Source organism: Phalacrocorax carbo, chromosome 11, assembly GCF_963921805.1.
Source record: "Phalacrocorax carbo chromosome 11, bPhaCar2.1, whole genome shotgun sequence".
NCBI classification, from domain to species: domain Eukaryota; kingdom Metazoa; phylum Chordata; class Aves; order Suliformes; family Phalacrocoracidae; genus Phalacrocorax; species Phalacrocorax carbo.
Window position 1 is genome coordinate 24,062,885 of NC_087523.1, and position 26,674 is coordinate 24,089,558.

Below are 26,674 nucleotides of genomic sequence, written 5' to 3' on the forward strand. Positions count from 1 at the left end.
AGGGCCGGCGTGTCTGTTTTGCCGTTCCTCCAGAGCTTTGCTTAATGTGCTGGTTACAACAGACCTTCCGAAGTGGTCGCAAAATAATCGGTCCTTGCGCCATAAACTCGTGGCACCTCCCAGCTGCTGCTTCTTGCTGCTCCCCTCCCGCCCCCCGTTCTGATGATCTCTTTGTTTAAGCCTTTCTCATCCCCCAGGCCCCCCCCCAAATGATGAGTTGTGATAGTGCTGTTATTGTCTGCTATTAGATGACAAAATGCTCAAGAACACAGATATTGCACTGGGAGTGGAGGAGGAGCAGCGTCCTTACATGCCAACAGTATGTCTCTGTTGACTCTCAGCTTTCCCAAACAAAAGATCTTTAAAATGTCTGTTACTTAGCACTGTAAATGAATTGCTGAGCGTAATCACGCCGTAGTTGAGGCGTAGGCTGAAGACTCCCCAGCGCTAGCGAGTGCCAAGTCAGAACCTCGCACGGTGGCCTTACCTGTTGCTCAGCCGTTCTGGATGGCACTTGGCTCTCTGGGCCATGGCAGATGCACTGGGCACGTTCCCCAAAACACTGTCCCAACAGCAAGGCTCCGTCAGCGCAGGGAGGGCGGCGAGGCACGCAGGGGGCCCAGCGCAGGGTCTCGGGATGTGGTTTCATTGCGGTGGGGGTTTGTCTCGCTCGCGCATCTCTCACCTCGCCTCCAGGCCGCTGACAGGGTTGAGCATCCAGCACGGTGCCTGGATGTTTGCTTTGTGCTGGAGGGATGATGACAACAGGACAATGGCTTCGCTGAGCAGACATCTCGTGCCCTTCAGTGAATGGCGGCTGATACCTCCTTGTGTGAGTTTCTAGGCATCTTCTCCCCATCAGGCAGGAGAGCAGGCATCTGGTGTTTTCTGGGGCTTTGTCGCTGTCCGTCTGTCCCCCGCCCACCTCTGGGCAGACAGGCAGAGTGTCTGACATTGCTTCTCTCCCCTCCTGATGCAGGGACCCAACCTGCACTGTGCCTGTGCCACGCTGGCAGCCGGGTGGAAGGGCCAGATACCAGCTGCGTGGTGCTGCTTCTCTTGCCACAGAGGGGAGGACGGTCGCACGCTCTTCTCTTTCATCTCCTAAAATTGCAGGCTTCTTCCCGTTCCCACACCACGCTCTGCAATGTGGTGCCATCAGTCTTGAGGCTACTCTTGCAGTGCCTTGGGGACAGCAGGACTTGCTGCATCCCCAAAGAGCAGGTTTCCCTACAAGGTGCGTAGGAGGTGGTCAGCAGGGAGCGAGTCGCATCCCACGCTCGAGCTCATACGCAGACTGAGTGGGAACCGCACCGGTTGCTGCGGGGTCTGATCCCACTTATTCTTGAGTGCTGCTGTGCAAAGCTTTCAGGTCCGTGCCTGGGAGAGTACACTCGGCACGGATCGTGTGCTTGCAGGTAATAAATCTCTTTGCTGACAGTACGCTGAAGGAACTTATAAGGTGTTAGTGTATATCTGAGGCTGGAAGCTCTGGCACAGTTTCGGCTCAGCTTTAACACAGTTCATGAATCCATATTTTAAGCCCATAATATGTTCTTGTTGTTACAACCATTACAAAAGCTGTCGTGTCAGCTGGACAAGGGTCAAGCTGCAGCCCTTTGAGACAGACTGTGTCCAGCTTTTAGAAGAATAAACCCATATTCCTCCCCAAAATGCGATCCAAGGTTTCCACTTAACTGCTGACTGACTTGTGACTCTCTTTCTGGACTTTGCCCTTGGCAAAGGGAAAGCAAAGTTACCTGAGGCTGCCTAAAGACGGTAAGCTCAGCCCTCTGGCCTCTCGGCCTGGCTGTCCAAGTGTAGGCAGGACTCTGCACATGGGCGTCACTAAGGGTTGTGTCGTTTCGAGTAACTGCAGAGTTTGTAGTGTCTAAAATTAACAAGGCTGGTTTAGGGGACAGGCCCCGTGCATCGCTGTGGACGCTTTGTGTTGCAGTTGTGGCCAAAGCATACTGTAGCTTCAGTATGGGAACTTCACCCAACAGAAATGGTGTTTTCTGAAGGAGTCAGGGTACAAATATGTTTTCTTTCAGCCGGTACGGCTCTAAGCCATGTCTTCTGTACGTGCCTTCTGCGTGGCCAGTGCTGCAGTGCCCGTGGAGTCATGTCTGCGGGTGTCCAGAAGTGACATGGGCATAGTGAGATTAATCTCCTTCCTGCCTTTGCACTGCCTTAATCAGCGGGATTAGCAGCGTAAATTCCTCGTTGGACCTTTCTGTATTCATAAAGCAAACATACTGTAGGCTGTGTTTCCTCTCTCAAGCTGGGATTGTCTTGAGGCAGGAGTCTTTCTACTTTATTTGGCGCTTTTTGTCCCTTACCTTGGAAAAGTCAAAGGAAGACAGATATCTTGTTGCACAGGAATATTGTGCTTCCATGGGAATCCGTTCCTGAGAAGCACGGGATGCACTTCATCCCTGGAAAGTAATTTCTGTGGTACTAGAAGCTACTGCCTGTTTAGGGGACACCATTCCGATGTGCTTCCATGCCCTCAGGCTCCAGTGGTGGGCTCTCAGACCAGGCCTTGGGCGCTTCTCCTAGCGGCACAGCCCGTCCCTTGGCAGCTGGCTGCAGCGGGTGACCTCCAGGCAAGACCCCTCTGCCTGGCTGGCTGCGTTTCTAGCATCGCCTGTAACGCTGAGCAGAACAGGAACAGGAAACAAAACTCTGGAAAGCATGCTGTGCCTGGCTGGTTAAAAACATGGTGGTACTTTGATCACGGCTGGTCGTCAGAGCTGTCCCAGGGGTGTTTCCCTGTGGTGGTGGGATCAGAAGGAAGCGCTGAACAGCCTCTCTCCTCCAGGTGTAACCAGTGTTCCGAAAAGTCTGGACTCTGATGCCTCGCCAGGCTTTCAGGCCCTGGCTCAGGCGGACCTTGCGGAGGTCTGATTCATCGCCTCCTGACGTTTCTCTGCAGGTGTCGGTACCTGGCAGTCCAGCTGTCCCCAGCCATCCCCGTGTTTGCCGCAGTTCTCTTCCTATTCGCCATGGCCACGCTCCTGCGGACGAGCTTCAGTGATCCCGGGGTGATCCCGAGAGCCCTGCCTGACGAGGCAGCCTTCATCGAGATGGAGATTGGTGAGTGTGGAGCCAGCTGAGCTGGTGATGGCTGGAAAAGCCTCTGTGTTTCTGGTGTATCTATAGGCTACGTTCTCTGCAGAGCCTTTCTTCCTGGCTGGCCCTCCAAAAGCGAGGATTGCCCCAAATGGGGCATCTTACCACCTGCTGGCTAATTCTGCTTGGCTGAGTCTCAAAAAGAGGGTGCGATGTGCCTGCTTCCCTTTCTGGGAACCTTTTCATGTGCTGTTTTCTCTCTTGTAGCTGTGTACATACAAACTCAGTTTGCTTTTGGGAAGGGGTGCAGGAAGCTTGGTGTGGGCCTCTTCATCCTTCAGGTAGAGAGGAACTTTGGTGGATGCGGGTCTGTACAGTGACACCCCCTCTGGATATGCCCCTGAAAGCTCTGGCATCCCTTTTCCTGCCTCCAAGCTGCCAGGTTGGCTCTGGACCGTGCGAGCAGAGCCGCAGCCGCTGGCTCTAGACCCAGCAGGCTCTGATCCCACTGTTAGGAAAAGCAGAGAGGCGAGTTGTCATTCCAGGCCTGTCATGTTGTAGCAGCAGGTCTGATCTCTGCTTGGTTCTCTCTCTCAGAGGCCACCAACGGGACCGTGCCGCAAGGTCAGCGCCCACCCCCACGGATTAAAAACTTCCAGATCAACAACCAGATAGTGAAGCTGAAGTATTGCTACACATGTAAGATCTTCCGTCCGCCCCGTGCCTCTCACTGCAGCATCTGCGACAACTGCGTGGGTGAGTAGGAGAGGCCGTGCCTGCTCCTGCACCTGGGTGTTAGGTGAGAGCCTTTGGAAGACAAGAGGTGAAGATCTGCACCCGGTCTCGCTCCGTACCAGGTCTCACGCTTCGCCTGCCGAGCGAGTCCAGAACGGCCTTTTGTGAACAGACGGGGACAGTCTGCCTCATTTTAAGCTCAAGGAACTTGAGATTTGCTCAGAACCTGAAGCCAGATGGTTCATCTTTGCCAGTACTTTTTGGGCAATAACTAGTCTAACATGGGTCTAACTTGTCCATGTAAATGTGCAGTCCATTTTTCGAGTTTCACTGAGCTGCTGGCCTTGCTGGGCTGGAGGGTTCCAGTGGAGACCCGTGTCTTTCGTGAAGGCAGCTCCCTGCATCAGCACGGAGATTCTGCCCCCATTTTTTGTTCCCCTTGCTGCATGGCAGTAGCGCTCTTAGCCCTTTTGCATATCATAATTGGCTCATGTTCAGCGTCCCCTTCTCAAGGAAGACGTCCCATTCTTTTGGATCCCTCTCCTCCTCTGCAGGTTCCCAGACCTTTGAGTGTTTATGCAGTCCCTTGACCTCTCTTCTAATTATTCTAGTAGGAGTAAAGTGGCACATGGGTCAGATAAGAACTTCTGAACCCCCAGGTCCTACATCTAACGTGTGCTGCTTGAGTAAAAGCTATTATACTGCAGGCCTCTGGGAGAGAAGACATGCACGGAGCCAAGCTCTTAAACTCTGTCTTAATATGCAAAATCACTCATTAGTAAAACAGTTTTGCCCTTTCTTACCTGGCCTCCCCTTCTGGAGGGGGGCTGTGGTACGGGGCCCTGAGTTAGCAGAGGGTTGACCTGGATGGCCCAGGCAGTTCTTGTCAGCCTTGGAAATGTTTTAGTTCGGGGCACAGGAGTAAGTGTCTGGAAGCAGGTAGGACCGTGCTAGAGCAGCCCTGATCTCCATCTTCGCTTTCACAGAGCGCTTCGACCATCACTGTCCCTGGGTGGGCAACTGCGTGGGGAAGAGGAACTACCGCTATTTCTACCTCTTCATCCTCTCGCTCTCACTCCTCACCATCTACATCTTCACCTTCAACATAGTCTACGTAGCACTGAGTGAGTCTGGCTGCAGAGAGGTGGATGGCTGGGCTGGCTGAGGGTGAGGGTGGGATACAGATGGTGTTGGGAACCCAGAAGTGATGGAGTGGGAAAGGGAACTGGATTCGGTGTGACGTTCCAGAGGAAAAAACACCTCTCTCTTTGTATTGCCAGAATCTCTGAAGATTGGGTTTCTGAACACGTTGAAGGAAACCCCAGGGACATATCCTTCCACAGTCCAGAGGGGCTGGCTTCTCCAAAGCTGGGGATTAGTGAGCTGCATTATGGAGGGACTGGAGTCTTGATGCTCAGGCTTCTCTGAGGAGCCTTTCAGAGTATTTCCCCCCATGATTACAAAGCAAGGAGCAATTTTGTGGCTTTTGGGAGAAGGGTAAAGCAGAAAACTGTGTCTGAGAGAAGGTAGGAAAGTGTGCCTGGGGGCAGTGACACAGCTGGGTGGGCTGGGGCTGTTCCCAGGCTGTTCCCAGTCCTTAACTGTTTCTCACTGTACTGGAGGTGCTCATCTGTTTCTTCACCCTGTGGTCGGTGGTGGGGTTAACTGGGTTCCACACCTTCCTGGTGGCACTGAATCAGACAACCAACGAGGACGTAAGTAGAGTCTTTCTGTTCCTCTGAACCATATCCCTTTCTCATCGCTTCCTCGGTGTGTCATGGCCACGTCCACTTTGCTGACATGCCCCGCAGGCCGAGGCAGGGCTCCGTGGGCGGGGGGCAGCTGTCGATGGAGCAGACCTGAATTTGTGCCCTGACTGTTGCAGATTAAGGGGTCCTGGACTGGGAAGAACCGTGTGCAGAATCCCTACAGCCATGGCAACATAGTGAAGAACTGCTGTGAGGTGCTCTGTGGACCTCTGCCCCCCAGGTAAGCTCTCGAGGGGCAGCCCTGCCAGTCTTTTCCCCCAGAGCTGAGTGCGGGACCCTGAGGAGCTCTCCTTACTTGGGTACAAAACCTGGCTGCTCTTCTGCCGGCACTGTGTGTGCTGAGGTCACTTGGGACACAGCTGGATGCTCTGGGGAGGAAGGTCTTCTGTTGCCTTCCTTGCATATCTTCAGTGATTCAAGCTTGTGACGTGCTCCCTATCACCATGTGCTTGGGAAGCCGGTGGAGGAGCGGCTCCCCTTCCCTGGGGCAGCCTTTGGAGCGGAGGCTCTTCCCACGGCGCTCGTTTCGGCAGGCTCCCACCCTCTGAACTGGGCTGCTCTCCAAGGGGCCTGGTTTTCACAGGAGGAACATAGACACTGTAAACAAGGTTTGGGCTGTGCACAGCCTGTTTTGGAGAGGAACCCCTTCGCCTGATGTTTGTCTTCCACCAGCACTTTTCCTGCCAGAAACGAAGTTGGCTTTGAGGGAGCTGTGGGTCTCTGACGGTGTGATTCTGTTCTTGCAGTGTCTTGGACAGACGGGGCATCTTGCAGCAAGAGGAGAGCACAGCTCAGGAGGAGTCCTGCCCACGGGGGCCCGGCGCTCAAGAGCCCTCCGCTGCTCAGGGCCCCGGCGGGCAGGCAGAGGAGAGCAGCGCTCAGCAGAAGGATGGCAGCCTTCCTCACCTGAGTGCCGTGAGTGATTCCCTCTGTGCGGGGGGTGAGTGGGCTGTGCCTGCTTGGAGCTGCCGGTGCTTTGGGCCAGCAGAGAGAAAGCTGATAGTGTGACTTAGCAGGAACAAAGCAACCCTTGGGGCTTTGCTGAGAGGCTGCTGGTGAAAAGCCTGTTGTGCTCTGGCCCTGGAAACCAGCAACTCTCTGGAGCTGGCTGGGAGAGCGCTTGGCTCCTCTGACTCCTAGGTAAACCTCAGAGGAAATTACAGCTGGCTGTGGTTTTGGAGATGTCAGTCCTGCCATGAGAGCACCCAGGAGCTGGCACCTGTGGAGGCTTGGAGTGGTTGAGGAGGGGAGGGGGATTGCAGGCATCTTGTTTTGGCATTGAGTGCAAGCTGAAGGGCTGTCCCTGGGAGGGTGTGGGGTCTCCACCCTTGGAGACAGCCGTTGCCCCACCTGATATGGCCCCGAGCAGCCTGCTCTGTTTTTTAAATTAGCCCCTCTTTGAGGATATTGTTGGACAGGAGACCTCCAGAGTGCCCTTCCCACTTAAATTATTCTGTGAACACGGTGGGAAATGGCTGGGCCTACTCCTGCTTAGGCATGAGCTGCATGTTTCTCTGGGAGAAACAGACCAGACTGCTTCTGCTGGAGCAGTCCAGTGCTCCAGATCCTCATGAAACTGTTTTGTCTGTTTGGTGGCGCCTGGTTTCTCCTTTTCCCAAGCACAGCTGAGACCTCTGGCTGGTGGAGCCGCAGGCAGGAGCAGGGCAGTGGGGCCACGTGTCTGTGCGCTCAAACAGATGCTCTATGTTGGGGTGTATTCATGCAAGTCCCCGCTGTCTTCTCTCTCCAGGTCCCTGCGCCGTCCATGAGCAACGCTGAGATGCCAGAGGAGAAGCAGCTAACGTTTGGGGAGCTCCCGGTCCCATCCCAGGACACTGGGCAAGCAGAGCACTAGCCTCTGCTTGAAAGGGAGAACTTTCTTGTTTTGTCTAATCAAGGCTGGAAGTGATTGAGGAGAGGAGGAGATGGGCTGGATGGCAGGCAAACGATTCCTCATGGCCATTTTGCTTTAGTCATTATTCACCTCGATGTGCAGGCGGTGCGGGCTGGCGCTGGCCTTGCATGGTGTCAAAGGATAACGAGCGCGAGTGGCCCGCCTTGGTCACCGAGGGGCACTCACCACCACTGAGGCTGGTCTGCCTGCGGGCCGAGGCAGGACCTCTTGCTCTGCAGGTTGTCCTGGATGCTAAATACCGGCTCGGTGGCCGGGGCTGTCCCTCCGTCTGGCCCCGACTCTCTGACGAAACGACTTGTGGTCAAGCAGCTCAGAAGCGTTGTTAGCGTCGGCCTGCTCCCTCCTGCTGAGGAATCCTGATGGGAAGGGGAAAGCAATTTATGGCAGTAGCGTCCTCTCTCCCCTCCTCCCTCCTTCTTCTAATCTATGGCATTGTTTTATTGGTTAATGTGGCAGGGGTTGTCAGGAGACATTTTGGTGCCAGAAGGGTCAAAACAACCGGGAAGGTGTTCTGCTGGCAACGGTTTTTAAAGTAGCTTCCTTCCCGTGCTCCTTCTTTTCGTGTGACTTAGCCGGCACGAGAGCAGTCTTGGCAGGGGCCCTCCTTCCCATCCGTCCCTGGGGCTCACGCCTAACTGGGGGCTCGAGGGAAGGAGCTGGGCAGCCCGTCTTCCTGCCGCTTGTCTCCGCCCCGCGCCAGCCGCAGAGCGGTTGTGCAAGGGGTGTATCGAGCTGCAGGGGAGGGTCTGCCTGTGCCACTGCCTCTCTAGCTAGTGCCGGGGCTGCGTTTGCTCCGAGGTGCCCTCCCTGTGCCCGCCAGGCTGCGGCACACCGCTCGGCCGCTGCTCTGCAGAACCTCAGCCCCGATTCTGTGTCGTGTCCCCCTGCCTTGCCCTGCGTTTCTCAGCCATCCTCGACTGGCTTCCAGAGCCTTGAATCATCCCTGGGCTTTGCCGGCTGTCCTGGGACTGGCTGTGCGGTGTCGCCCATCTGCGCCTCCTTGGCAGAGGAGGGAGGAGAGGCCAGGGCCAGGTGGCAGTGGGAGACTTCTGTGCTGCGGCAGGGCTCCTCTTCCACTCAGCACTCCCTGTCCTGCGCCTGGCAGCCGGGCTGGGAAGAGCCTCGTGTCTGCGGGGTCCTTGTAAAGGCCAGCAGTGGAGGGAAGGCAGCTTTGTGCCCTGGCAGCTCTCCATCCCGTACCACAAGAGCTGGGTACTCCTGTGCCTCCCCGCAGACACGTGGTGAGTGGGTGGCAGGTGGAGGATGTCCTGCCAGGGCAGCCTTGCTTGTTTCTCTGTGACGCTCCTGCCTGGCAGCGTGAAGCTGCTGCTCCTCCTTCCCTGGCCTCGTCTGCCATCCTGCTTTTGACAGTGGCACGGAGCAGAGTGAAGCGGAGAGCCTTGTCCCTCCGGAGCCTGATCTGTGCCTCCCAACTCGCTCCTCTTCCCTGGCCCCTCGTGGTGTTGGCCTGGGCCGTGCTGGGCAGCGGTGAAGTGGTATTAACGTGGTGACCGGCGCTGCCCCCTCTCCCGAGGTGCCAGGGTCTCCTCTCCCGGGCGAGAGGGCAGAGCTGCCGCCCTGGGCTCTGGCACCATGTTCACAGCTGCCCTGCGGCTGCCTTCAGCTGCTCCCTGCCGGCCTTTTCCAGGGAAGGAGCCCTGGCCTCCCGCTGCCAGCGGGGCTGGAGCTGCCGGCCCGCAGCCGCTGCCACCCCGCAGCCAGACCTGGGCTGTCCCCCCGGGGCAGGGGGGTCCCGGGCCTGGCCCCGGGCTGCTGCACCTGGCCCCACGCACACCCCGCTGGCGGCAGGAGCCGCCCCTCCTCTCCCACCCGCCCCAACACGCTACTGACCAAATCTCAAACTCGTTGTGAAAAAGTGTATTTTTTGGTTTTACTAATCTATTTTCTAATGCGGTGTGTCGAGTGCTGCCTGCTGGGGCTGTCACGGATGCTGCCTGCACCTGTGGTTCCTGTCTGCTCTGTTCAGGTTCTCCGTGAAGGAAGTGGGGGTAGGGCGAGGGTTGGGGTTTGGTTTTTTTTCTTTTTTTTTTTTTTTTTTTCTTTTAAAACAATGAAGGAAACTTAACTGGTTTGAAAAATGGCTGAGCTGTAGCCTCTGCCTTTGTCTGTGCCTCCCTGAGCCTCTGCCTCTTTCCCCTTCCCTGTGGCTTCCTAGCCTTTACATCTCACACTTCTAGGGTGTTTTACCTGCGTTGTCTCACTTGCATCCCGTTGTCCCCCCGCAGTGGGTGCAGGGAGGGTCTCAGCAGTGACAAGTCCTAGTGGGGGAGCGTCCTGGGAAGCTTTCAGTTACCTGCAGATGCTGCTCCCTTCCCCAGCTCCCTCCCCGAGCCTTCCTGGCATGTGGGAAGCAGGCTGAAAGCCGGAGTGAGACAGACTTGAATATTTTTATTGGGATTGAGCGCAAAGGAGGAAACTGGGTAACCAGAGGCCGATACTGCAGCGCAGGGGCTGGAGACGGTCGCGTGCCGCAGTGGGAGCTGGGCTGAAGGGGGCTGGGGTAGGTACCCTGAGCCAGGCACCAGCCTGCCCCATATCCCATGTGGATGCCTCCCCTTGCCTGCCCCTGTGTCTGCTCCTGCCCATGCAGGGAGGCTCTGCAGGGCCCTGGCTGGGCTGCAGCTCCCCTGCCCCTTGCCAAGCAGGTCCTTGGGGTGGCCAGTGCTTGGCGGCGGGGGTCTGGAAGGGGCTGTCCTGCTGTCCTGCCGGGTCACAGCCGAGCCCACCTGCCTGCAGGGCAGCAGGGTGCCTGGCTCCAGCTCCTTCTCGTAGCTGGACCAGGTTTGGTGGGAAGCTGCAGGCAGCCTTTGGGGCTCCCCTTGAGCCGAGGGCGGGGGCTCGCGGTGCCCTTGCTGGGCTGCTCTCAGCTCGCCTGAACCTCTGCCCCCACAATCCCAGACTTTCTAGCAAACCTTTCTCTGCCCGCCCTGGCTCTGCGAGGAAGATGCTGGAGGAAGGCAGTGTGAGTGTCCTCCCTGCCGGCGAGGAGCTGGGCTTGGTGGGACCTCTGCTCTCACACACAGCAGCTCAGCACTGGCTTTGCTCCAACCCTGCCTGCTGAAGTCCTCCCTGTCCTTGCAGGCTCCTGCATGCTCAGCCCAGCAGACGAGGGCTCCAGGAGGAGCTCTTAAAGCTGGGGATAAAGTGGGGCAAGCCCAGGAGAGGCAATCGGGGCCCGCGGCACCTCGACGGGGAGCGCGGTGCCCCAGGGTGCCGTGAGCACCCGTGCCGGGGCAGCAGTGCGAGGCAGCGCAGTGCAAAATGTCGTGGGGGTGGCAAACGGGGCAGCCTCGGGGGTCCGAGGGCTGAGCTGCCTGCAGCCACGCAGTGCCCGCCTGCAGCGCAGGGGGCCCGCGCCAGGTCCATGGGCTCCCGCAGCTGGGGCTCACCTGCTTCCCCCGTGAGCAGCCATCCCCTCCAGTCCGGACCCGCTGCCAGGCCAGGGTGGGAAGCGGCGGTGGGCTGCGCCCGTCGGCGGGGCAGTGCTAGCAGGCAGGGCAGGCTCAGGAGGACTCTGCCAGGGAGAGAGCCCGCAGCTGCCCCTCGGGATCCCCCAGCTCGGCCTCGTCCCGGTTGCTGTCTAGGGTCTCTGATCCCTCGAAGCAGCCCGAGTCCCGGGGAATGTCCCCCATGGGCTCCGAGGGTGAAGGCTGGGCTTCGGAGCTGTCGCCTTCCTCCGGCTCACTCGCTGCTGGGAGAGGCAGGATGTGGGGTTAGTGGGTGCAAAGGCTGCTGCTGGGGCTGCCCAGCGTGGGGGCGGTGGCTGGCATGGGGTGTCTCCCCTCCTTCCCCCCCCCAGCTCTTACTGTCATAATCCAGGAGGAGCTCGGCGGCCGTGAGGAGCTTGGCGCGATGCTGGGGGTCTGTGATGTTCAGCTCGTTGAGGTGGGTCTCCCGCAGCTCCTTGAAGTCCTCCAGGGTCTGGTAGCCGTTCAGCAGCAGGGTGGAGGTGTGCTCCTGGGGTGGGAGGGCGGCAGAGGGGTGAGTGGAACGGGGCACGGCTCCCCGTGGCTCTCTCCGCCTGGCCCTCGGTGCTAGCCACGCGGCTCCTGCCTCGGTGCAGGTTCACGGCGGGCACTCGCCTGAGCATCATCCAGAAAAGCCATGTGTGTCCCCTCTGCCCCCCCGGCGGTGCTTGGGCCTGAGGTGGAGGCACCCACGGGGATGGGGGCTAGTGGAGGGCTGCTGGGAGCAGGGGGGAGGGTGGTTCTGCTGCTGGCACACTGGGCTCGTGCTGGGTGCTGCTGTCCCCCCACGGACCCGTCCCTTACCTGCAGGTTGATGCGCTCCAGCAGCTCATGGAGGGTCTTGGGCTTGAGCCGCTTGCTCTTGCTGGAGCCCCGGCTCTTGCGGGCAGGGGCCGTCTCCTCGGGGATGATGTCCACGTAGATGAACTTGAAGGAGCCCACCCTGTTGTTGAGCAGCCCGGTCCAGGTGCCCACAGGTGGCTTCTCGATGATGCCAATGATGTCCCCTTTCTGGGCCAAGGGAGATGGGGCTGGAGGTGGGCGCAGGCTCGGGGATGTTCCCGGGCGGGGTCCCCAGTCCCCCTCCCTCCCCAAGGCCTGCACCCTAAAGCCCTGCCCTTCGCCCCAGGTCTCCCCGGCCCGACTGGCTGTGGTGTGGCTCACCTGCAGCTTCAGCGAGTCCTTGTCGTACGGGCTGGGTGTAAAGTCGGTGTGGACGCGAGCCCGGCCGCAGAAGGGGCCGGTGTAGGCTGGACCGCTCTCCTCCAGCCGCAGGCTGTCCCGGTTGCTGCTGCAGGGGCCAGGGCTGGAAACTTCGCTGCCTGTGGAGAGCAGGGAGGTGAGGCTGTGCCCAGCTGTGGGCGAGGGGCCAGGGTCCTGCCGGGGCCAGGCTCACCGCTGGATGGCTGGCGGCTGATGGATGGGTGCCCATCTTCCTCCATCTCCATGTAAGACATGGGCACCTTTTCATGGCTGGGCTCCTCCGTGCTGCCGGCTGGGGGCTGTGGGCACAGGGACCCCTCTTCCTCCACCTCTCCCTGCCAAGGGACCAGGGTCAGGCCAAGGGAGGGGGAGCTTCCCCCCCCTGCCTGGGCCCCCACTCACCTTCCCCTCGGCCAGGGCTTTCACGGCCATCCTGCCCATCTTGCGGTTCATGGTGCGGGAGATGACGGCCCTCCACTTCTTGCCCAGCTTCATGCCGCTGCCCCGTGCAGCATCGTCAGGGCTGGCGCTGATGGATTCATCCTCGGGGATCTGGCAGAGGGATGGAGAGTGAAGGCAGAGCCCCACCCTGGGCAAACCTCTGCTGGGTCACACAGGGCTGCAATACTCCTTGGGGAGCGAGACCCCAAATCCTGCCGGTGCTGGAATGCCTGGGGCTGCCCCACGGTACATGGGTCACCAGTAGGACCAGGAGCTTGGGGAAACAGGCTCTAAAAAGGGCTGTGCCTGCGGGAAGGCGGTCCCGGGGGAGCGGGATGTGGCAGGGGGTGCTGCCTCCCCATAGGGGGCCGGGCACTCACGTTCTCCTCCAGGCTGAACTCCTTCTCGCTTGGCACAGGAGAGCTGACTTTAGACTTGGCGAAGTCCTTGAAGCTGCTGGAGCGCTGGAGGGAGAGCTGGGGGGAGACGGAGGGGTGTTAGGGCTTCTCCCTGCACCCCACCGCCCCAGGTCCCACCCCCCCCTCCGGCAGCCGGGCCCCTCGGGCTGTGCTGGCTTGCCCAGGGCCCCGCCAGCGCTCAAAGAGTTTTTTGGCTGGCACAGCCTCACCTTTCCTGCCCCCCCTGCCAAGAGCCGCCGTGTTTTGCGAGCCCCCTGGGACCTGGGCTGCAGAGACCCAGCATTGCTCGCGGTGCGTGCGCGGCTGCTTGGCCCAGTGTTCCCGGGGCAGGGGCTGCGCCGCGTGGTGCTCGGCGCCGCTGCGGGCTGAGCAGCGCTGCGAGCCCCGGCTCCAGCACCCGCTGCGGGCGCTCCGGCGCTGAGCCTGGCCCCGCTGAGCCGGGAGCGGCCCAGGATCCCGCAGTACTGCTGTCATGCCATGTGGGCTGGGCACTTGCTGGTAAACCACGGGGGCTCTGCCACGCAACCGCTCTGCTTAGCGCCCGAGCGTGGGCATGCTGTGCCGGCCCAGCCCCCGAGCCAGGGATTTTGGGAACCAGAGCAGGGTGCGACCCGCCTCATGCTCAGCCCTGCTCCTGGTGGCGGTGCCGTGGGTCGGTCCCTCCCCTTCCTGCAAGAGCCTGGCAGCTAAAGGCTGTTTTCAGCGGCTGAGAGCACGTCGTGCTGCCGTGCCTGTGCCGCTGCCCTCATGTTCAGCTCCAGGCCCAAAAGTTGCCCACATTTTCTGCCTGCGTGCATCATCCCACAGCGCGGAGAACACTTCCTCTGTTGGCACCGCCAGCAAGCTCAGTCCTGGCTTCGTGCCAAAGCCACTGAAGCAGGTTTTAGCTCCCAGTCCTGGTGCAACTCTCCATCACTGCCTCTTCCCGTCTTCCCTGTGCCCCCCTGCCTGCCTCCGTGGCTCTTCTTCCCTCCTCTCCGTGTCCTCGGGTGCTTGTCCCGCATGGGAAGGGATTCTCCGTGCTGGGAGCACCCTCGCTGCCGGCCAGCCAGGGTCCCTGCGTGGCCACACGGTCCCACTCTCCTTCATCCGTGGATGCCCAGCACCAGCGGTGCCGTGGGAGCCGGCTCACGTGCCGGGGCAGGGCAAGCTCGGCTCCCAGCCGCCGGCGCGCTCGGCACACACACCGCAGCGCTCAGTCTTGCCTCGACCACAAACGCAGCAATTTCCTTTCTCAAGTCGCTCTGCCCGCCCTGGGCTCCTGCTTGCACCGGAGGCAGCTGAGGTCCTTCCCAGCCCCTGCGCAGCCTGGCCCTGCTCAGACACGGCCCTGCGCCTTCCCCTCCTCCTTCTCCTTTTTGTCAACTCGACTGAGCATCCTTTATTTTTTTGCCATTTTCTTAAGGAGGGCTGGCTCGGGTGAGGGAGGCCTGGCTCCATCCCCACTGTGGCTTTACTTAGCAGGACCGACTCAGCTGGTGCATCTGTGTGGAGGCGATGCTGGCAGTTTGCCCTGCTCTGGCCCCAGCACCCCTGAACTCACCAGACCCAGGTGACTTGAACACCTCAGGTCTCCCCCTGCACCCTTCAGATGAAACAACCTTACGCCCTGTGCCCTCCCGCAGCTGGGAAAGCTGTAGCATCAGCCTCTGCCCCAGGGCTGGAGGAGCCGGGGGTGCGAGAGCAGCTGTGAAAGCCTGGCAGTGGGGGCCCGCGGAGCTGGGGCAGCCGGCCCCCCCGGGGAGCATGGCAGCGAGAGGGAAGTGAGAGCAGCGGCTGTGGCTGGGCAAGGGCAGGGGATGCCCGCCGGGGCGTGCCAGGCTTGCTGGGCTACCCCTGGCACAGGGAGCGGGGGCTTCACCCAGATTTCCCCTGGGAGCTTCCCAGCATGGAGGAGCCACCGTGGCGCGTAGCTCTGCCGTGATATGTGCCCGCCACGGGCAGGACACCGGGCGCTGTCCCCCTGCTCCCCTGGGTGGCTCGCTGCTGCCGAAGCCAGCCCACCAGGGCTGAAGCACCCGCTGGTGCGAGAGCCGGCAGGGTGGCACATGGCCCCGCTGTGCCAGGGACCCTCGAGAGGCCGCGGCGCTGGTGGCCGGTGCTGCCGATGGCTCCCAGCACTCGGTGTGGTACTGCCAGAGGAAGCGGCCACCACATGCGATGAGCTGCAGCCTCGCGCCGCCTCGACTGCAGACACCTTGGTGCACGGGCCGGGCTGGGAGCTGTGCACCCAGCATCGCTGCCATCCCCGCACCCCGGCAGGAAGCGGCAGGCGGCCGCCCACGCTGCAGGGAGCCCACGGGGAGGGGGAGCCACTGCCCCACCGCGGCAGAGCCCCACGGGGCCCACCGGCACCCTGGCTTGCACCCACGCTGACCCCGGGAGTCTGTGCCTCCTGGCCGCCGGTCCCACCAGGCTGCAAGCCAGGGTGGGAGCAGGACAAGGCCAAGACCATGCACCGGCGAGGCCATGGTGGCTAGCAGTGGAGGGACTGACTGCTGGCAGCGCTGCCCTCAGGCCGGTGGGGCTCTGCTCCACAGCTGCCCCAGCCCCCCAACACCAGTGCTCCCTGCTCAGCATCCCGCGGGCAGCCCAGCGCGGGGTGTGCCGGGACACCCATGGGTGCTGGAGGGCAGCCGGGCACCACCAGCGCTCACCTTTTTGTGTCCCGGCTCCTTCTCGCCGGCATTGGAGGACTTGCGGCGCAGCATGGTGCTGGGGCCCGGCAGCAAGGGTCCAGTGTTCGGGCAGCGCCTGGCGCGGCACGTACCGCAGCACCGGCACCGAGGCCGGGAAGCGCACAGGAAGCCGGCGGTCACATGAGAGGCGCTTGCAGCGGCGCAGCTCGGGGCGGCTGGCGGGTGCGCAGCCTGGGGGCAGGAGGAAGGAAACCCTCCACGAAGCTGCTGCCCTGCCCGGGGCCCCCGGGGTGGGGATGCCCGCCTGCACCCTGCCACCTCTCGGTGATGCTGCCGCCCTCCGGCGGTGCTGCTGGTGGGCACCGCGTGCCCCCATGCAAAGGGCGAAGGTCCCCAACCTCTGCGCCGTGCCCACTCCCCGTGAAAGAGTGGTCAGGCATTGGCACAGGCTGCCCAGAGAGGTGGTGGAGTCGCCATCCCTGCGGGTGTTTAAAAGATGTGTAGACGCAGCACTTCAGGGCATGGTAGCGTTGGGTTAACGGATGGACTTGATGATCCTAGAGATCTTTTCCAACCTTAATGGTTCTATGATTCTCCCTGCCAGCACAAGATGGCCAAGCCCTCCATGTGACGCTTGGTCCGGGGAGTCCCCTGCATCCACAGGTCATCCTGGCTGGGCATCGAGCCCAGGTGGGACGTGCACATTGGCACCCTGCCACCAGACCCGCAGGGCACCGGGGGTGGCCCCGGTTGGGTCGGCACCCCGCCACCCTCTTGCTCTGCTTCCCCCACTTCTCCTCTCAAGAATTAAAATCCGCCCTGAATCTGCCTCCCCACCGCCAGGGATGACTTGGCCGCCGCAGGGCAGGGCAGGGGGCACAGGCTGGGTGGCACATGCGGGGCCGGGGGCCAGGCGGGGCCGGGCCCCAGCCCCACACCAGCCAGCGAGGCAGCGGGCAGGCTGGCAGCACACCAGGCTGCCACGGCAGGGCACAGCGGTGCGCAGGCACCCGCCGGCGTTGCTCATGTTTAATCACAAACGAGCAAAGAGAAAACAAAAGAAAAAAAGGAAGTGAGCGGCGGGGAGAAGAAACGGCCGCGGCAGGGAGGGGGCTGGTGCGAGGCCGGCCGGCGCAGGGTCAGGCCTGCAGCCCGGTGAGCAGCACGGAGAGGAGGGAGGCGAGGGCCAGCGTGCCCAGGGTGGCGGTGGCGGCGGCGGCGCTGCCCAGCGGGAAGGGCTCCGTGTTCCTCTGCAGCCAGCGGTACTCCTCCTCCAGCTGCTGCCGCTGCAGCTCTGGCCCCACGCGTGCCCGGATGGTGTCGTAGTAGGCGTTCAGGTACTGGATCTGCAGCCAGGCACCGCGGGGGGCTGTGGGGGGGCTGCCCCAGCCGCCAGCCCCACCTCACTGCCCACAGCCCCCCTTCCCCCCCGTTGGCCCACCTCACCCAGCCACCCCACACCCCGATCACCGGCCCCATCGCAGACCCCCTTGCCCCTCTCCATCCCTGCCCCCGCCCCATTTACCCACCCTGACCTCATACTGCGGTCCTGGTTTTCCGCTATGGCCATGCCCCCAGCCCCCTTTGCTCTCCCTCTACCCTAGACCCACACGCTGGTCCCACGTCCCTGCTCTGTCCCCCCACCCCGAGCACCCCGCACCTGGTCCTGGGACAGGAGGCTGAGGTCAATGAGGTTGCGGTCGTAGGGCACCAGGGACACCACCTCGAAGGTCAGGAAGGGCTTCTCCCCGCTCTGGTGCTGCACAGAGAGGTGGTGTTGGGCCCCCCCAGTTCCGTGCCACCCCTGCCAGCCCAGCCCCACTGCACTACCTTGGTCTGCGCCTCCACCACGAGGGCGACGTCCTCGATGCGGATCCCGAACTCGCCATCCCGGTAGTACCCGGGCTCTGGGGGCCAGGGAAGGCACCTGGTGAGTCCTGAGCCCCAGCAAGTCCCCCAGCCCAACCCACCCCAGAGGGCTGGATCTGGCCCAAGTGGGGCTGAGAGCTGCACTCCTCCTCCCCCGGCCAGGCTCTGCGCCGCAGGGACATCCCCGAGAGCCAGAGGCACTGGCCGGAGAGGCGGGCACACGTACCGATGGAGGTGAACATGCCGGCCGCCAGTGGCACGTTGTTGGACTGGAAGCCCACGGGCCCTGCAGGGGACATGGGGTGGGTTACAGCGCCCGGGGACAGCGTGTGCTGCGGGGACACCCTCACAAGGTGTCACACTGGCAAGGACTGTGTGGCCACCCCAGCAAGGACCACAGGGCCACCCCAGCAAGGACCGCAGCACCCTGTGGGTGGGGGACACATGCTCGCAGCAAGAGGCTCAGCTGGTCTATGAGGCACCCCAGACGAGCCCCTGTCCTCGCCCCTGTCCCCCACAGCTCAGCCCACGTCCCCAGCACCGGTGCCGGTGCCGCAGCACCTACACTCATGGACCGAGAGGAAGTTGCCGATGCCATGGCCCGTCCCGTGGCCGTAGTTGAGTCCCACGTCCCAGAGTGCCCGGCGGGCGAAGGACTCCACCGTTCTCCCTGGAGAATGACGAGGTGGGATGGGGGCCGGCGAGCCGGTGAGGGCCTCCCACCCTCCTCCTCCCCATGCATGGGGGGGCCTGGGCAGGGCTGGGCTGCCCGATGCCTGGCTCAGCACCCACCTGCCGTGTTGGGTGGGAAGACAAGGCGGGACAAGTCGATGTTGCCCATCAGTACACGGGTGTAGGCTTCCTACAAGGGGCATGGTGGGGGTGGGGGAGCTGAGTGTGGTGGTGCCCAGACCCCTCCTCCAGCACATCCAGCCCCGGCTGGGACCGTGGTGCTGAGTGCCGCAGGGGGTGCTGGGCACCCAGGGGGGTGCTGGCTGGCATGGGAGGGGCACGTACCTTCTGGAGTGGGGTCGGCACACCCCAGTGCACCGTCCGCGTGATGTCTGTCGTCCCGTCCCTGCAAAGGGGGGAGCGTGAATGGGGGCCACACCTCCCCAGCGCTGGCTTTGGGGCCCTCTGCCACCACCCCGCGCTGGGGGCGTGGGGACGGGATGGGGCAGGGGTCTGCGTTAGGGGCTACGCACAGATATTGCCCTCCAGTGTCCGAAAGGTACATCTCATCCACAGACAGCATCCGGCTGCTCCCGTTGGAGGGGCTGCGAGGGGAGGGGGGGTCAGAGCCCGCTCCCAGACTCCAGCTGCCCACTCCCCACCGCCGCTGCCAGTCCTGGCACCCCCAGCCCTGCCCAGGGCTGAGCCATACCTGTAGTGGGCCAGCGCCGCGTTGAGCCCACTGGCAGAGATGGACTGGAAGCTGGGCCCGTGGTTGTGCTCCTGGGCCCTGGAAGGCAGCAGGGAGGGAGATGCTGAGGGTCCCCCGCTGCCCTACACCGGGCAGAGGAGGGGTCCGCGGTGGTAGCACTGACTGGCGGAGCGCGTCGATGTGCTGCGCCCCCAAAAACTCGTCCACTTTCCCCTGTGGGACCATCTTCTCCAGCCACAGCAGGTACTGGATGACAGCTACTGCGTCCCGAACCTGTGGGTGACCCAGGGGAGGGGGGCTTCAGCACCGTGCTTCCCCTGGCTGACCCCCACTTTGCTTGCAGCTGTGGGGATGGGGACAGCCCTTACGTGAGCAGCTCGCATCAGCTTTTGTTCCTTGGTGTTTTTCACAGCCTTGGCCAGCATGACGGGGGAGTAGCGGTCCTCCAGCAGCTTCTCCTGCAAGGGCAGGCTGGGGGTGGCACGGGCGGGCACAGCCACCCACCCCCTCGTGCCCCAGGGACGGCCACAGCGCATCCCGCGCCCCGCGGCTCGGCGGCACGGGGCCTTCCCCGAGCCCGGCAGGACCCACGTCACCCACGGCCGGGCTCAGCGGCGCGGGCGCCGGCACCGGCACGCGGCGGTGCCCCACCTGGGGGATGACGCCGTAGAGGCCGTAGGTGGTGTACTCGGTGCCCAGCCAGACGATGACGTTGCCCTGGGCGTAGCGGCGGAGGTGGGCACGTGCCTGCCCATACTCCTGCAGCTCCACGCACAGCGAGCCGGGGCACTTCGCCTGCAGGGACTGCCGCGCCTCCGCCGACAGCCGCTTCTCGTCCACGAACAGGCTGGGGAAGGGTGCGGGATGGGGTGGGCACGGCTGTGGGGTTACCCTGCTGCCTTTGGTCCACCACCCCCTGGGCCTGGCCGCATGGGGCACGCCGGCAGGGGTGGGGGGGGCTGGAGGATGGCTGGGGGGCTTAGAGAGGATGCTGGGCTGGGAACGGGGCTCAGCGCCAGGCTGTGCTGGAAGGGAGGGTGCTGCACTCCAGGGTGGGCTGGGAGGGACTGGGCTGGACCTGGGAGAAGTGTGGGGCTTGGAGGGGACACACAATGGGGCTGGGCGCTGCAGGATACGGCGGGCTCTGGGGAACCACAGAATCATTAAGGTTGGAAAAGACCTCTAGGATCATCGAGTCCAACCGCCAACCCAGCACCCCCAGGCCTCCTAAACCATGTCGTGAAGTGCTATGTCTACATGGTTTTTGAACCCCCTCCAGGGATGGTGACTCCCCCACCTCTCTGGGCAGCCTGTTCCAATGCCTGACCACTCTTTTAGCAAAGAAATTTTTCCTAATATCCAATCTAAACCTCCCTTGACACAGCTTGACACCATAGGGGGCAGCTGGGCTGAGGGGAGGGTCCCATGGATGCTGGCCCTGGAGGGGCAGAGGGGTGGGTGCTGAGCCCCATCTGTGCCTCATGCCCACAGGCTGACGCCGCCCACCTTATGCTGGTGTTGGTCAGCAGGGTGTAGGAGTAGAAGACAGGGTTGTAGGGGATGTCGTCTCCGCGGAGATTGAAGAGCCCTGCCAGGAATGAAACCTCTGAGCCTGTGCCTGCTGGCTGCCCTCCCACCCCCAGGGCTTGGAGTCCACGGCACCCACCACGGCACCCACCACGGCACCCACCACGGCACCCACCACTGCACCGCAGCTACTCACAGGCCGTCTCCTCCAGCCCCGACAGCAGCAAGGCCGTGGGGCGTCGAATGTGCTGCTCCATCTGCTTCCGGATCCCATCCACCTTCTCCTGCCAGGTGCTCCCTGCGAGGGGAGCGAGCAGCCAGCTCAGCTCAGGGACCACCACAGCCCCCCAGGCTTGGGGGGCTGCCACGGGCAAGCATCTGCCCAGCAGCCGCACCTGTGAATGCTGGAGGGAGGCTGTAGATCTCGCCGGAGGCTGGAGGGGGTCTCTTGTCACCCCACACTAGATCCACAAGGTTGGGCTCGATGGGGAGCAGGGTCCTGCCAGAGCCATGCAGAGCCTGGCTGTAGCTGTTCCAGGTGTCTGCGGGGGACAAGCAGCCGCATTGCGGACACCTGGTAAATCCACACCCAAGAGCTGCCTCACGTTGGGCAGGGTCGCCCCATGTGATGGCCAACCCTACCGATGGAGAAGAGGAAGGGGTCCAAGCTGACACTCCCCCCCACAGGAACCGCCTCCAGGATCCACAGCCCGATGGACTCGACCCAGGCTGCAGGAGAGAGCTGGGTGACACCACGGGGACGAGCCGCATCCCAGCCCACGCTGAGCCCAGACGAGGCTGGGGCTGGGGGTGTCCTGGGGGTGGGAGGATGCAGCGCGCCCCCAGCCTGCCCCCCACTGACGTGTCCTCTGCAGCTCCCAGTTGCAGTCCATCTGCCGCTCTGCTTGGGTCCAGTAGCGGCTGTCGGTCCACAGCGCAGCCTTATCCTGCGTCACCACGCCGGTGCCTGGGACAGGAGCAGGGGGCTCAGGCGTCACCTCTCCCCCCTCTACAGGCAGCCAGCAGGGACTCCAGGGATCCCCAGCCTGACCTCCTGTGCAGAGCAGGACTATCTCCTGCCTTGAGGAAGCCCAAGGATGAGGGCCACCAGGCAGCCAGGGACCCCTGAGCAGGAGCCCCCGGCGGCCAGGATGCTCTCACCTGCAGAGCCGGTGAAGCCAGTCAGCCAGCCCAGCCGGGAATCCCGCTCAGCGATGTACTCGCTCTGGAGCCGGAGATGGAGCCGTGAGCGGCAGCCGCGGGCACTGGCCGGGTTGCCGGTCCCCAGGGGGGCAGGCAGGCTGCTGCCTTACCATGTGGGCATCCGTGGAGGGCACAATGTAGGCTTGGACGCCGTAGGCTCGCATGATGTCCCGCAGAGCGGCGAGACGTGCCGTTGTGTTGGTGGCCGTAGGGGGAAGGTACTGGTGGCACAAGGGGACACGTGCTTCTTGGGGGGGGGCACCAACTGCAGTGCCGGGGTTGGAGGGGGTGACCCCACGCGGGGTGTCCCAGGAAAAGGGAGGGCTGGGCACAGCGGGGCTCACCGGTGGGTCCATGGAGCAGTTCCGGACATCGGTCCTGGCGAAGGCAGCCTGTGGCAGCCGGCCTATGGCACAGCCTGGGGGCACGGGGACACCCTGGAGCCTCAGCCTTCAGCCCGGGATCCCACTGGCCCCTTGGTCCAGCCCAGAGCCAATGTGGGGACAGCTGTGACTCTCTTCCCCAGTCCCAAACACCGAGCCAGCCCAGCTTTGGGGCTTTTTGCTAAAAACAGGGTTTCTAGCCCCAGGAACAGCTAGTGAAAACCACCACCATCACCTGGCTTAGGAGAAAGTAAACACTGCTGGGCACGGCCAGCGCCCATGGCATGCCCAAGGACAATGGGTACAGAGGGTGTGGTGGGATCATCACAAGGCACAGCCAGTGCCCACTGTGGCTGGGAGCTGGGGAGGGGGTCAGCAGGAGCCAGCCCTGAGCATCCCTGGCACTGGATCTGCTGGAGGACCTCACCAGTGGCCAGGGATGTGCCCTGGCAGGACCTGGTCTCCCCCCAGTGCTGCTCTGTGTCTGGTGCCACCACCGGCACTGCCTTTCCCCGAGCTCTCCATCACTGTCACCGCTGCAGTCTGTGGGCAGTGACCTGCTCCTTCACCTCAGGCCAAGGGCACCAGGCTCAGGTCCGGGGGGGAATGGGTCACCCTTAGCATGGTGTGGCCTTGGGCGCTGGGTCTCTATGCCCCTGGGAGCTGCCCCCCCACAGCCCAGCCCCCTGCCCTAGGCCAGTGGGGCTGCAGCAGCTGCACAGCTCTGGCTCCCCAAGGGCAAATCCACCCTTGCTTCACCCAAAATTGTGGTTCGGACTGCTGCAAAACACCCCTATGCTGGGAGCAGCCCGGTTCCCAGCAGGGGGATCCCAGGGTGTGCGGTGCCCTGGCAAGCACACCCCCACCTCCCAGCCCAGCCCCTCCGACCTACCGTGGAGCAGGAGCACCCAGGCTGCGATCCACTGCAGGGGGTGCATGGCTGCCCTGGATGTCTCCCCAGTGCCTTGGGTGACAAGTCTCTCCTCGTGCACCTTTGCCCCAGGGGCAGAGGGATGCTGGATGGAAGAGCTGAGGCCCGGAACAGATATGGAAGGGTTGTTGTCCTATGCATTGAATTTGAATCCTGCCCCTAAATAAAAGCAAACAGGAAAATCAGCACAAAGTCCAAAGATCCTCCTGGAGCAGAGGTGAGGCTGTGCCAGCTCAGCCTGGCACGTGCCAGCAGGCAAGAAGGGGCTGCACATGCTCTGCTCCCCCTGCCCTCAGCGAAACCTCTATCCCCTGGAGCCATGGAGGGCCGACAGAGGGGGCCCTGGGGTGAGGGTGCCCCGGGGGAGCCATGCTGCCGGGGCCAGCTGACTCCCCGAGCCAGACCTCCTCCTCGCCCGGGACACGGAGAGGTGCAGAGCATCCTCCTGGGCACAGCCGTGGCAGTCCCAGCCCAGCGCCCAGTGGCATCCCCGAGGCTGGGGCTGGCAGAGACCAGGGGGGACTCCATAGCAATTGCTAAACATTACAGCTGTCATGGGGAGGCAAAAATGCCCTTTCTTCCCATGGGGCCCTAACTCATGAGCAGGGCTGGGAACTGGCCGTTGGCAGGGCCAGTGGGGCAGCCGGAGCACCGATGAGACACCCACCCCAGCCCTTGGCTCCTGCAGGTGGCTGTGTGCCAGTAACACATGATTTTGCATACCCTGGCCATGGCCGGGCCCCTAATTTTTTTCACACAGCTGTTCTTCCACTGCGGCTCTAGTAACGGGGTCGGCAGTCTCGCACCGGAGGCTTTTTACCCCAGGGAAAAGCTGGTCGGCACCGAGGACCTGTGCCGCTCTCACCTCCGCGCCCTGTGCGGGGTGCTGGCCTGGCTGCTCCGCACCAAAACCTCTGCACCCCTTTGGTGACGCGGCGTGCCGGCACCCAGCAGCGGGTGCGAAGGAGCTGACCATCCTCAGCAGCGAGCCCTGAGCCCCCCAGGGATGCCTGTGGGCAGTGCCAGGGCAAAGTGGGGCAGGAAGGGGCTGGCAGAGGAGCAAGGGGCAGCATGGGCAGCAGCGCAGAGCACCGTGCCCACCCATGCCTCTGGCCTCCAGGCCGGCTGCGGGTCCCGCGTGCCTGCAGAAGCTCCGGGCGGCATGAGAGGGGGTGGTGCAGGAAAACCCCAAGTGCTCTGGGGACGGGACAGGTCTTGCTGGGTCTCCCTTGGCTGAGGGAGGGCACCCAAAATCCTGCCACAGGCCTCCCACGGACTGCAGAAGGAGCAGAGGCGGATGCTGCTGCCTCTCCCACCTGCTCTGCCCAGCCCCTGCCAGTGGGTAGGGGCAGAGCTGGAGAGGGATCATGGAGGAGCACAGGGAGCCCGCAGGACATGGGGATGGTGTCTCAAAGGAACATGAAGGGATGGGACCACAGCGCACGTGGTGCTGGCACCCCAGCCTTTAGCCAGTGTGGCTGTACAGAAGAGGGACCGGGCTTCAGAGAGACAGAGCTGTACATCTGACCCCACCTCTGGCGTGTGGGCGCGGGTTTCTGGGGAGCAGGAATACGCTGGAGGCCTTGAAGGTAAGCACAGGGTAACTTCCGTGCTGCTGAGAACACGTGGTGCTGCTAATGGAGCAATAAGAATAATAGAGACGGCATTAGTGGGTCGGGATTGAGGCACTGGCAAAGGAAACAGCAGCAACATTTTAGCATCAAGCAGCCTTACGCAATCAGAGACATTTTTGGCGGCAGCATATGGAGGGAGGGGAGCGATGGTGGCGAACAGACCCGGCTATGCTGTGCAGGCGGGGCACCAGCCCCTGCCCACACCCCAGGCGCAGGGCTCGGGGACCGGCGGCCGCCTCCGAGGGCTGTGCTGGGACCTGCTCTGTGCAGGAGGAGCCCTCTGGGACGTGCCCTTTGTCCTGCCGAGCCCGTGAGCTCCGGACCGCCGTGGCATCTCCCTTGCTAAAAAGCTCATTATGTTAGTCATAACAAGCCTTGACCCCAAGGCCCGTCACTTTTATTGCACATGCATTTCCTCTAACTGGTACAGTGACTTCTCTGCGGTTATTGAAGAGAAAGGCTGGCCGGAGGACAGACCTGTTGCTGGCAGGCAGCAGAGGTGTCTGTCCACGGCTCAGACACGGACCTTCAGGGGAGGATGCACATCCCCACCCAGCACAGGGGTGCCTGGAGGAGTCCCTGCTGGAGAGTTGCTCATCGCAGACCATGAAGCTCCTTTTCACCGGGCAGGTCTCACGGCCCTGCTGCTCCGCAGGGTGGGCGCAGCATCGCTGTCGCAGCCAGCTGTCTGCCAGACGGCCCTGGGGCTCCGTCTGAGGGTACAGCCAGCTGCGTGGCACGAACACACACTGGGAGGAGGGTGAACCGGAGATGGGACCGGGTGAAGTGCAGGGCAGGGACGGGACATGCTGAGGGCAAACCCTGGGAGAAGGCTGGAAGGACCTCACTGCCGCCAGGGCAGGACCTTGCACTTGGTGGTTTGTGTGGCAGGATGCAATTTGCAGGAGGTCTGGTAGGTCCTGCTTTACAAATAAACCTCCTTGAAAATGGTCCTTTGGGAAACCTGGGCATCAAATCCCTGCGAGCCCCAGCCCCTGGCCGGCTGGCTCCTGGGCTCTGCTGGTTCTGCAGGATGCCTGCCACCCCTCTGCTGCCACTTCCCTCCTCCTCACCAGCCCCCCTGCCCAGCCATGCCCCTCTCCTGGGGCCATCTCCAGCTGTGGGTCCCTGCCCCACCTCACACGAGCTCTCTGCTTGCCCGGCACGGGCATGGCCGTGAGGCTGGATAGAGCCAGGCCAGGGGTGGGAGCCAGGGACCAGCTCAGAGATGCTGCCCCTCCCAGCAGCATTTCATGACCTGTTGGACAGCCAGTTTTTAACCCATTTAATGTGGCAGCACCTCTGTGGTATCCTTCAAGACTCTTGAATGGCAATAGAAATCCTCATGAGCCCCGGGGCAGCCAGCATGTCCCATCCCGGCTTCATGGCAGCACTAAGGGAACCGGCACAGGCTGCCTCTCCAGGTGCTGGGATTTGGGGTGACCAGTCTTGTCCCCCAGCGTGGAGAAGCTCACAGTGCCAGGACAGCCAGGATGGCGGGAGCACACCGGGCGGTGGGCTGCAGGTGGGACCAGCTGCCGCAGCGCCTACCAGCACCAGGGCACACACCGCAGCCCCTTGGCCGCCCTCTTGTCCCAGCCTCCTCCCCCTACCCTCCAGCCCTACTTTTGCTGGCACGAGCCCGCTAGCCGGCTCTAGGGGCTGGTGCACATGGTTGCCGCTGCAGATGGGCCCGATGCAGGCAGGGGTGCAGGGCTCGGGGCTCTGCGCCCCGGCACACCCCCGTGGGGCCGGTGACCAGCCCCACTGCAGTGTGGGGGCAGCCCCCCATTGCGCTGGGGTGGGGAGCAGCCTGGCCCTGGGACTGGAGGGTTGGGGGCCCGGCTGTGCCACTGTTCAGCCCGCGCAGCGGCTGTCGGGCCGGCGGGGGATTGTCCGGCTGTGCCACCGCGGGGGTGACCGCTCCGTGCAGTGACCCTCCGGCTGTGTCACCGCAGCATCTGTCCAGCTGTGTCACCGGCATCCAGCTCGCCACGAGGTGGCACCAGGACCGCGCTGTGGAGCCGCCCAGACCCCTGTCCCGCTGTCCTGTCCCCTG

General features: G+C 62.7%; 3 protein-coding genes across 4 annotated transcripts in view; 1 reads left to right on the forward strand and 2 right to left on the reverse strand.

Moving 5' to 3' along the window:
- ZDHHC9 (zinc finger DHHC-type palmitoyltransferase 9) overlaps window positions 1–9,349 on the forward strand; it is a 40,551-nt gene extending 31,202 nt beyond the window's left edge. Inside the window, exons 4-11 of the mRNA XM_064463520.1 lie at window positions 2,939–3,099; window positions 3,673–3,831; window positions 4,797–4,934; window positions 5,091–5,144; window positions 5,428–5,525; window positions 5,696–5,799; window positions 6,326–6,494; window positions 7,330–9,349. Of these exons, the coding sequence (XP_064319590.1) occupies window positions 2,939–3,099; window positions 3,673–3,831; window positions 4,797–4,934; window positions 5,091–5,144; window positions 5,428–5,525; window positions 5,696–5,799; window positions 6,326–6,494; window positions 7,330–7,434 (988 nt within the window). The 3' untranslated portion in view covers window positions 7,435–9,349. The remainder of the gene's footprint in view (window positions 1–2,938; window positions 3,100–3,672; window positions 3,832–4,796; window positions 4,935–5,090; window positions 5,145–5,427; window positions 5,526–5,695; window positions 5,800–6,325; window positions 6,495–7,329) is intronic.
- A 534-nt stretch (window positions 9,350–9,883) lies between these two features.
- Window positions 9,884–16,612, reverse strand: SASH3 (SAM and SH3 domain containing 3). Of its 2 annotated transcripts, none has more exons than XM_064463518.1 (8): window positions 15,703–16,612; window positions 13,007–13,102; window positions 12,588–12,737; window positions 12,379–12,520; window positions 12,147–12,304; window positions 11,787–11,993; window positions 11,322–11,472; window positions 9,884–11,203 (listed from the first exon to the last, which is right to left on the reverse strand). In XM_064463518.1, the coding sequence occupies exons 1-8, from the start codon at window positions 15,754–15,756 to the stop codon at window positions 11,019–11,021; spliced, it is 1,143 nt and encodes a 380-aa protein (XP_064319588.1). In that variant the 5' UTR covers window positions 15,757–16,612; the 3' UTR covers window positions 9,884–11,018. The 2 variants fall into 2 exon arrangements, with proteins under 2 accessions (XP_064319588.1, XP_064319587.1); XM_064463517.1 differs by having other exon boundaries at window positions 9,884–11,206.
- An 85-nt stretch (window positions 16,613–16,697) lies between these two features.
- On the reverse strand, window positions 16,698–23,133 carry XPNPEP2 (X-prolyl aminopeptidase 2). Its single transcript, XM_064463516.1, has 21 exons — window positions 22,943–23,133; window positions 22,012–22,085; window positions 21,778–21,888; window positions 21,626–21,689; window positions 21,327–21,431; window positions 21,107–21,193; window positions 20,860–21,006; window positions 20,661–20,762; window positions 20,444–20,525; window positions 19,589–19,784; window positions 19,306–19,395; window positions 19,101–19,210; window positions 18,938–19,015; window positions 18,759–18,830; window positions 18,571–18,631; window positions 18,346–18,415; window positions 18,119–18,223; window positions 17,780–17,839; window positions 17,515–17,591; window positions 17,345–17,443; window positions 16,698–17,030 (listed from the first exon to the last, which is right to left on the reverse strand). The coding sequence occupies exons 1-21, from the start codon at window positions 22,986–22,988 to the stop codon at window positions 16,824–16,826; spliced, it is 2,043 nt and encodes a 680-aa protein (XP_064319586.1). The 5' UTR covers window positions 22,989–23,133; the 3' UTR covers window positions 16,698–16,823.
- Window positions 23,134–26,674: the final 3,541 nt, after the last annotated feature.